Below are 11,212 nucleotides of genomic sequence, written 5' to 3'. Positions count from 1 at the left end.
CTTCCACCAAGCTAAGCATGGAAGAGGACGTGACCCCAGTCGTGGTCATACCCGTGGTCAGGGAAGAAACTCTAATTATGGTAATAATAATACACCAAAGAACCCTCCTCACCACCGGCAGTGGAAAAAGAAGGAACAAAAGCATGAAGCGGTGCAAGCAGCAAAGGCAGAAAATTCATGCTATAGATGTAGAGAAAAAAGGCACTAGTCACGTACATGTCGTACGCCAAAGCACCTGGTTGAGCTGTATCAAGCCTCCCTGAAGAAGATAGAGAAAAATGTTTAAGCAAATTTTATTTTTGAAGATAATTTAGACTTCATGCATTTGGATGTAGCTGATTACTTTGCACTCCTGGAAGGAGAAATAAGTCATGTGATCGATGATAAATCTGTAAAAATATAAATATTTTAATTTTTGTTGTTTATAGTAGATAGTATGGTTAGTAATTATTGTACATAAATAAAAGTTTTACTTTGATAATGATGTTTACTATCATATTTATTTTGTTTATGTCATTTTGAAAAAAAATTTCTTATGATACCAGAAGTGTCTGAGAGATATTTGGTAGTACAAAATTTATCAAAAGCTCCTAAAGAGCTAACTGTTTGTCTAGAAGACACATGACACAAGTAGTGCCTGAATAATATTTGATTGTGGATAATAAATTGAAGAGCTTATATGCAAATTTGTCATTCATATTATATGATTGTATTCAAAACATATGTTGTAATAAACCAGAAGTTTACTAATACGAATGGTTATCATACTGAGACTATAAATAATTGGAAGATTGAAAATCTTCAAGTTTCCATAATCATAGGGGTAAAATAATATGTATGTAAGAAGTTACCTGCCTTATTATTCAATTTGTACTACATCATGTATCACAGTAAACTAAAAGTTTACTAATGTAAAAGTTTATGCCATAGTAAACCAGAAGCTTACTAAGAGATAACACATGCCATGATAAACTTGAAGTTTTCATTTGTCATTTTTAAATGAGCTATTTGAGAATTCAGATAAGCATATACTGAAGAACTAGAAGATTCTTCAAGAATTCTCTTGTGTTGCTTATTCTCATAATAAATTGATTATACCAGCTAAAGTTGGGACTAAGACCCCTGAATTCTGGAATATATAAAAGGTGAATATGGGCCCATTCACCTATCATGTGAACCACTTACAGATGCATATATGAGATGATTACATGTGTGTTTATTGTCAACCTGCAGTTTGGCATTTGAAATTGCTTTTCTCAATTAAGAGCATAATTTTCAGATTATGATATCAAGATAGTTCATCTTGATGATGCAAGTTTATATCCAAGCTAGTTTAGCATTGAATACCTCCTATTAATGGCTAAACTATTGCTTATGAGAACAAAGCCAAATGTTGGTCTAAGATTTTCTAAATTGCATACAGCAGCACTTGTATGCATCAGACCAATAATATATGATAAGTCCTCCCCTCACAATTGGTTTAGGATCAGAAACCAAATATTTTTACTATCTAATAACTTTTGATGTATGGTATATGATTAATTTCTCTACCACAATGCACAAAGATAGGTTTTCCAAAGAAGATTGGGGATATGTGTTAGTTTTTCTAATATTTGGGGGATGAAATAAACAGCTGAAAAATATGCTATATGAATCGAATTATCATTAATATGATCCTCACTTAGAAGATAATTCAAGTCAAATGCCGGAAACATTTGCTGATTCAAAATTAAATATCATATTTCAACTGTAAATGCTCTTATTAAAATTAAAGTCCCCGAAGGATAAAGTTTATTGCGCGTATGAAGCGTAGTAAACCGATCGGTTCCGAAGGTAACAATCCTTGAAAAATAATAGGAGCAAATGATCGAAATGATCATAATAAGGAGGATATGAGCTCTAGAAGAGCCCACGACATAACATTTCATGAAACTCCAGAAGAAGTTCAGGTACCTGAAAATAAAGAAAGTGATGAGATCTCAACAAGTTATGTCGCTTAGAAACCGATACAAAATGATCATCGATGATATATTTGATACAATATAGTTCACAATATTGTAAAAGATTGTAAGGATCAGACTTGTAGTCTAGACACCTGAAGATTTCATGCCATCTAAATGCAAGTCATAACCTATATGACTCATTTGATTAAGTCTATATGAAGATTCCTGAAGGATTTAAAATGCCTAAAGCATATAGTTCAAAGTATCGTGAGATGTACTCAATCAGATTACAAAGATCTTTGTACGGTTTAAATCAATTTGGACGCACGTGATATAATCGCATCAGTGCATATTTGATGAAAGAAGGTAACATAAATGATGTTATTTGTCCATGTATTTTTATAAAGAAAATAACATCAGAATTTGTTATACTTGCTATTTATGTTGATGACATAAATCTCGTTGGAACTCCAAAACAGCTCCAAAAGGCAATTGAATATCCTAAGAAAGAATTTGAGATGAAAGATCTTGGAAAGACAAAACTTTGTCTTGGTCTGCAAATTGAACATTTAACAGACGGGATCTTTATCCATCAATCTGCCTATATAGAAAGGGTTTTAAAATGCTTTTACATGGACAAAGCGCACTCATTGAGTACATCAATGGTTGTTTGATCACTTGAAGTGAATAAGAATTTGTTCCGACCTTCAAAAGAGGATGAGGAACTTCTTGGTCCCGAAATACCTTATCTTAGTGCAATTGGTGCACTTATGTATCTTGCTAATGCTACAAGGCCTGACATAACATTTTATGTTAGTTTACTAGCAAAATATAGCTCTTCTCTTACACAGAGATATTGTAACGGGATTAAGCATATATTGTGATATTTAAAGGGAACACTTGATATGAGTTTATTTTATTCTAATAAAGGTAGTGCAGATCTTGTTGGTTATGCAGATGCAAGTTATTTATCTGATCCACTTAAAGTTCGATTTCAAACCGGGTACGTGTTTACATATGGAGGTACTGTCATATCATTACGCTCCACAAAGCAATCTATTGTTGCTACTTCTTCAAATCATGTTGAGATAATAGCTATTCATGAAGGAAGTAGGGAATGCGTATGGTTGAGATCAGTGATTCATTTTATTCAAGAAAAATATAGTTTGGAATGTGATAAAAGATCCATAATTTTATACGAAGACAATGTTGTATGCATAGCCCAATTACATGGAGGATTTATAAAAAGAGATAGAAGAAAGCATATTTCACCAAAATTATTTTACACACATGATCTTTAGAAAAATGATGATATTGATATGCAACAAATCCGTTCAAGTGACAATCCGGCAGATTTATTCACTAAATCTTTGTCAACTTTAACTTTTGAGAAAATAGTATACAAGATTGGAATGCGGAGACTCAAATATTTGAAACAAGATTTTTATCAGGGAGAGTAAAATATGCACTATATTCTTTTTTTCTTACTAAGGTTTTTCCCACAGGATTTTCCTTATAAGGTTTTTAATGAGACAACTAGTTATGCGTATTACTAAATATGTGTACTCTTTTTCCTTTATTAGGATTTTTCCCACAGAGTTTTTTCTAGTAAGATTTTAATGAGACACATTATCTTTTAATGAACATCCAAGGGGGAGTGTTATAAATATATTATATTATGGATGTTTATTTAGTACTACGTTGTAAATAAGCTTCCTGAAGAAACTTATCTATATGAGACTCCGCCGTAAATATGTTTATCTGTTTAGTACTCTATTGGAAATAAGTCTCCTGAAGAAACTTATCCTTTCGGTACCCCATTATGGATAAATATCACCCCCGATAGAAGATTATCTATATCTGGTACAATGAGTTTATCCTTTCAGTACCCCGTTATGGATAAACATTACCTCAGGTAGAAGATTATCCATATCTGGTACAATGAACTTATCCTTTCGGCACCTCGTTATGGATAAACATCACCTCCGATAGAAGATTATCTATATCTGGTACAATGAGCTTATCCTTTCGGTACCCCGTTATGGATAAATATCACACCCGGTAGAAGATTATCCATATCTGGTACAATGAGCTTATCCTTTCGGTACCTCATTATGGATAAAAATCACCCCCCGGTAGAAAATTATCCATATCTGGTACAATGAACTTATCCTGTAGGTACTCCGTTACGGATAAACATTACCTCCGGTAGAAAATTATCTATATCTGGTACAGTAACAACTTACTTTCTTCTATAAATAAAGGAGATTTCAGTTTATTATGAATATAAGTTTGAAATTTGAATAATATATCAGTTTCTCTCTATATTTGTATTTACTTAGCGGTCTTTATTTTATTACAGTACTCTGTATTTTATTTGGCTTACTTGCACAAAGCATAGGGGACTCTGTTGTAAAATGTTAAACTACAGAGGAAATCGTGTAATATTTACAAATTGGAGAGGATGTCGGCACGTATCCTTAATTTGCGGAAGAAAAAGATAAGGAGTCGGTGGAACGACGCCGTTTCATTCACATATCGAAGTGTGCTAATTAGAGCCCAAGATATAGGGAGAGATCTGCTCCTTACAAATATCTGATCTAAGATTTTGAAAATTTTGAAGCTATAGAAAATCCCAAACTACAACCATGTCCTACTACCCAAAAGGCTACCACGGCGAAGATGACGAAGGTGCTGAATTCGACGAGTACGATCCAACTCCGTACGGCGGTGGATACGATATCGCTTTGACTTACGGTCGTCCACTTCCACCCTCTGATGAAACCTGTTATCAGCCTACTTCTGCTTCTGATGAATTCGACTATGATCGTCCTCAGTACTCTTCTTATGCTGAGCCTTCTGCTTATGGTGATGAGGCTCTTGAGACTGAGTACCAGAGCTATTCTAGGCCCAAGCCTCGGCCAACTCCATCTTATCATCGCCCATCTGAGGAAGAAGGCGAAGCTTATGAGCAGCCTCAGCCCAATTATGGGTTCCAGCCTGGGATGAATCGTCCTGGTGGTGGCTATGGTGGAGAAAGTGAATATGGACGGAAGAGTGAGTATGAAGAACCCGCTTCCGAATACGGATCCGGGTATGGGAGAAAGAGTGAGTATGTAGAACCTGTTTCTGAATACGGATCCGGGTATGGGAGAAAGAGTGAATATGAAGAACCCACTCCCCAGTATGGATCTGGGTATGGACGAAAGAGTGAGTATGAAGAGCCCAAATCAGAATATGGATCCGGGTATGGGAGAAAGAGCGAGTATGAAGAGCCCACATCAGAATACGGATCTGGATATGGGAGAAAGAGTGAGTATGAAGAGCCCGCTCCAGAGTACGGATCGGGATACCGGAGGAAGAGCGAATATGAGGAGCCTAGCTCGGAATATGAATCGGGTTATGAGCGTAGGAACGAGTCCGAAGAGTATGGATCTGGTGGATATGGGAGGAAGCCAAGCTACGGGCAGGAGGAAGAGGGTGAGAGGAGGCCCAGTTATGGGCGTTCAAGCTACCAGACTGAGGAGGGAGAAGGGTATGAGAGGCCTCGCTATGGAAGGTCCGAGGAGGAGGACTACAAGAAACCCAGTTATGAGAGGCGTCGTGATGAGGACGACGAGGGCTATGGTCGCAAGAAATATGTGAGTATTCTCTTCGTTGTTTTGATTGAACTTTTATCTCTTGCTCTGAATCCTTTAAGTTTCTCTATTAGTAATACTTTGAAATTTTGAATAGTAGCTTATTAGAGACAACAACAACGACGACTCAGTAAAACCTAGAGACTAATAATAGAGAGTTTATATCTATTGATGCATTGAGATGTTTCAGTCTGTTTGCGGCTAAGGGGAAAACCTAGAGACTAATAATAGAACAATTTCAACGAGTCGTGTACAGTTTTGAGAACGCTGCATAAATGTTAATTTAAGCTTCAGCTGTATGTACTTATTTGGCGAGGCTCTTGAATGTGCACCCACTGTAGCTATTACCCGAGGTCTCATTTTATTTTGTTAGATGAACAAGGGAGGCATGATAGTGTGGCAAGAAACATATAGGCAATCCTTTGATTTCACAGAAACCGCAGCTTGTAAAATGAGTACTTCACTTTGCCTACATTTTGGTGTGAGGAAGATATTATCATGTATAGATGCCTGACTTAACTCATTGTAAGTAGCTAATTATTGTGTGCATTCACTCTTAATCCGCAATTGTCAAAAGAACCGGAAGAAGAAAGGGGTTAGCCTTCAAGTGTTTCATAAACTAAGCACACAATGTTCGAGCCCAGTAATTCTAACAAGGGTATCTAAAAACATCCATGAATGCCACATGTAGGATTTGAACCTGCGAACTAAAACAACTTTTTGAATCACTTTTGCCACTACACTAAAAGCTTCAATTATGTCAAAGGTATTCAAAATCTTTTATATAAATATATATATATATATACAAGAGATGTCTTTTTTACCCTATTTAAAGGGGAGCTTTGGAACAACGATAAAGTTGTTTCCGTATGACCTATAGAGTTTGAGTCATAGAATCAGCCACTGATGCTTGCATCAGGGTAAACTGCCTACATCACACCCCTTGGGGTGCGGCCTTTTCCGGACCCTGCGTGAATGCGGGTTGCTTCGGCACCGAGATGTCCTTTTTTAATTGTCTGACGAAGAGGCTTCACTTAAGCTCCCTCCATTATTTTACCTATTTCATTAAAAATGAAAAAAGTTTAACCCCCTTAATTACATGTAGCTACGTTACTGCAGGCATGTATTCACTATATTGTGAAGTTTGAGACTCTTCCAGAGTGTGGACACATTTGTGATTGTCAAGGACGTGCACTATGCATAATCCACACACATTTTAAGCATGTGACGAATTGCATTAGGCACTGTGCTTTAAGCTTGTCTGGAGGAGTTTGTTTTGGTGTTAAGATTTGACCTCATTTGAACTCTTCTCTGATCCATCTAATCTAATCTGTATGAATGGCAGGGTGATGACAACTCCGATGATGACGAGGAGAAGAAACAACACTACAAGCACCACCATCGCAAACACTATGATGATTGAGCAGTGTGCTTTAATCATCTGAACCAGATTTATGCCATACTAAGAACTATTACAAAATAAAAGTTGGCAAGTTTGAGATTTATTTTGTTTGTGAATGTTTGCTATGTTGGCTGGTCTGTCCAGTTATTTATGTGATGTATTTTGCTCTTCTGCAAATCCCAGGCATTTGTCAGGATTAGTATGCCATGAATGTGTGAACTTTATGATCATGATGACTCTTATCTCTGTCCCTAGTTCTTATCATACTCATGAATTTCAAATATTGATGATGAGCATTTTCCCTAGTTGGCTACAAATGTTTTTCTGTAGTCCCACTTTAATGACAATTCTCCTGGCAACCAAAAAGAGACAATAAGCTAAAGTGTTATACCCGAGTAATATAACCAATTCTCTGATGACAAACTACTAAATTTCAAGCAAACAAGCGTTGGCTATATGAATTTTCATTTCGTTTTATCTATAAGCAAAAATAAATAAGTATTAAACGGTTTCTATATTTGCTATTGGCATATAAAATTTCTAGTAGGAATAAAAGACTCCAAAGAAATATTGGACTTTAATGTAAACATAGTAACGTGACTAAAAATTTATCTCAATGGTGTTGCCGGTAATTTATTTATTTTTTCCAATTCTCTAGTGATAACATTGAGGAAAATAGTTGGGACTTTCTAATAGAATTGAGGTGAGAATTGCATAGGGCAGCACGATTTGTTGATGGACTTAAATGATAACCTTGCAGAAAGCAATAACTATAACTCTAGCTATTTATCCATTTTTCTCAGCGCTGGGCATAAAACATGTTTTCCCACATTGCTAAGAATGTAGTAATAGATACTGTCACAGAATTTTTCGGAAATGTGAAAACAAGTGAATTCAAAGAGTTGAAATGGTTGCTTTTATGGGTCCTTCCTTGTCGCAAGTTACAGTCAAATATAATTATATCCGCTAGTCAAATATGTAAAAGATATGTATATTATATATTAATACAAAAAATATATATTGCGGGCTATTATTTTTGGTAGCGGCTATACTGTATAATTTTTTCAAAATAGCCAGTGTTTGGAAAGTAACTGAAAAATATTCACTATTTAATGCGAAAAATAAAATCCGAACAAAAATATTTTTAGCTGAAACACTAAAAAAAATCCAACATAATATGCTAGATTATGAAACTCTTGCGTATAAAACTCAGCATACTATGCAATTCGTAATTGTATGGCTCAAAATCCATCTTTAGCCAAAATGATATCAGTAAAGTATTCTTGGGGCACCACGCCGAAGTAATTTGATTATCAACAAAGGCCATGGTCGATGAGTCAGCCAGACTGAAGTCGAGGAGACGTCATCGAGGACGAAGTCGAGCATGTTTGACAGAGTTATAACGACTAGTGTTAAGATAGGACTTAATGGAGAATGTTCTAGTAGATATTCTCTGCACTTGTACTATTAGGGTTTCTAGGAACATGTTCCCTATAAATAGAAAGAGATATAGTTATAGGGGACACGTGATATTCATTTGCAAAAATACACTTTGACTTGAGAAAGATAATCGAATCTCATTGCTAAGATACAAACATCACCTTTTCACTAAGATTATTGTCTACATTTTTCCGCTAGATCCGAGAATAACTCAAATATTCAAGGGATTGTCCATAATTTATTATTGTCAGAAAGAACATTTACTTATTCCATCCTTTCTTGGGTGACTCATTCATTCTATTTACTTAAATGTCATTTATTGCTATTCATTAATATTGAATGCTACATTATTGCCTTTGATTTCTGAAATATTTATTGCATGCTACCGCCACTATCCGACTATATCTACATAGTATTTGTTGCTTTATAAGAACTACATCTTAGGGATATTATTATTAGCTAAGATTAACCCTCATTTATATAAATTTAATTATTTGAACCAAGATCTGAATTTTTTGGTCAAACAATTTGGGGCTGTCTGTGGGGATTTCTTAGTTAAATTTTTAGTTTCCTCTAGATCTACAACTAACGCAAGTCGCTAACACTAAAAAAAACCGAGATCTCCTTTCTTTGTGTATACAAAATCCTACATGGCAGGTAACCAAGGAGAAAGGAAAAAAATAATAAGTGACTTTCCAACCAACCTCATAAATGTCATCAACGAAAGCTGTGAAACAGTAGGTGAGGACACGACATCCAACGCCTTCCCTAGGCGAGATAGGTCACCTCCCCCACACTGCAGCATAATAGAACCGAGCGGAAAAGGGACCTCCACGTCGACAGAGGAAGGGTCGCCCCCAGCTGTAAAAAAATTCATCGATGCTTGGCTGACCGACACACAAGCGTCCTCAACAAACTCACTCCAGGCATGACTGCAGAAACCGCAAGGGCTTGTACAATACAACAAACAGACGAGCAGTACAACCAACCCCTCCCTCCAACAATAGGTATAACTCATAATGTTACTGACAGTGCAGGTGACAACGCATTCGCTACCATTCTAAAGAGCGTGGAAGAAATGGAGAATGAAAACAAGACACTCTGAGACCAAATGAAAGAGCACCAAGAAAGAGTTGACAAGATACCGGGCGCTCCTAAGCTGCTGTCGAAAATGGACACTGGCATGTTTGTAGAGCAGCCGTACAATGATGATGCAGCCCCGCATGTCATACCAAAGACCTTCAAAATGCCGCTTTTCCTCAGGATATACGACGAAACGATCGATCTTGAAGATCATGTGACTCACTACGTCACCGTCGTGAAAGGCAATGACCTCGCCAAGGAACAAATGTCTTCTATTTTGTTGAAGATGTTTGGCGAAACCCTCACGAGCGGGGCATTAACATGGTATTCGCAGCTACCAGCCTGGTCCATAGAAACTTTCGAAGAAATGACCGATAAGTTCGTAACTGCCCATGCGGGAGCCAAGAAGGCTGAGACGAGAGTAAACGACATATTTGCTATTAAGAAGTCCTTGGGAGAGGGACTAAGGTGCTTCCTCGCCCGGTTCAACATAGTAAGGATGACTCTGCCAAACGTATCCGAAAGGGATGGTGGTCGCAGCTTTTCAGAACTGGTTGAGTTGAGAGGGTTCAAGAGCAACTAGAAAACTGTTGAGCCGATTGATGAAGTATCCTCCAACCACTTAGGATGAAATCCACAATGCTTATTGTGCCGAGGTCTGAGCAGATGAGGATGACCTCAACGGACCAACTCATCGGCTAACCTCAGTACAAACCGAATCCAGAAAAGAACGAAAAGATAGTACAAGAAGAGATCATCCGATACTACGACCTAATAGGGAATGGCACCAACCATATGTCAGGGCGGCCACCGTACCCTCCCTCTGCTATGAAGAAGGCCCGTCCAGGTCAAAGACAAGGACTCATCAGAACGAAAGAGGTATGCCTCATTTATTATCTGCTTATAATTTTTGTGTGTCGCCTAGAGAAATAGTCTACGCTCTTGAGAAACTCGGAATAAAAGTGAAGTGGCCGACGAAGATGAGATCAGACCCGAACACCAGAAAATCCAACGCCTTATGTGAGTTCCACTAGGAACGCGGGCACAAAACAGAAGATTGTATCGCCCTCAGACAAGAATTCGTAAACATGTTATGGCAAGGGCACCTCAAAGAGTTGTTAAGCAATAAGGGGAGGACCAACTTCGCCAGAGGACGTGAACATCAAGGTCTGCCAAAGCCGCCATCGCCAGCTCATACCATCAACATGATCATCGGTAACGGCGACAACGCCTCTATCAACGACGTGAAGTTCACCACCACTCACAAGCTCAAGCGGTCTATCACCCGCGAACGGTACGATGGACTCAAGAAAGTATCATCTTCGACGAGTCGGATGCCGGCGGTTTGACTTTCTCTTATTTAGATACCGATGTCAAATGCATCATGGTGGACGATGGAAACGGTGCATGCACTATCCATCCCTGAGTCCTTACCAAAATTAGGATCGGGGATAAGATAGTGTCGTGTTGCATCACGCTAATCGATTTTAATAATGCAGTTAATTGGACATTCGAGGAAATTATATTCCCCATCTTGGCTGACGGCGTGACTCTGGAGACGACATTCCACATCATAGATCAGGCCACTGCGTAAAATGCCATAGTGAGACGACCATGAATACATTCCATGAGAGCCATCCCCTCCAGCCTATCTCCGAGTTAGCAGTAAGCGCAGTATTGATCTGGGAACAACTCCTATCATCACC

The 11,212-nt window shown here is 37.7% G+C and overlaps 1 protein-coding gene across 1 annotated transcript; it reads left to right on the top strand.

The window, feature by feature from the left end:
* Nucleotides 1-4,481: 4,481 nt before the first annotated feature.
* LOC107774073 (uncharacterized) lies at nucleotides 4,482-7,294 on the top strand. The gene is made up of 2 exons (XM_016593545.2): nucleotides 4,482-5,584; nucleotides 6,927-7,294. The coding sequence occupies exons 1-2, from the start codon at nucleotides 4,592-4,594 to the stop codon at nucleotides 7,002-7,004; spliced, it is 1,071 nt and encodes a 356-aa protein (XP_016449031.2). The 5' UTR covers nucleotides 4,482-4,591; the 3' UTR covers nucleotides 7,005-7,294.
* The last annotated feature ends 3,918 nt before the right edge of the window (nucleotides 7,295-11,212 follow it).

Source organism: Nicotiana tabacum, chromosome 17, assembly GCF_000715075.1.
Source record: "Nicotiana tabacum cultivar K326 chromosome 17, ASM71507v2, whole genome shotgun sequence".
Classification (NCBI taxonomy): Eukaryota; Viridiplantae; Streptophyta; class Magnoliopsida; order Solanales; family Solanaceae; genus Nicotiana; species Nicotiana tabacum.
This window is presented reverse-complemented; position numbering and strand designations above follow the sequence as displayed.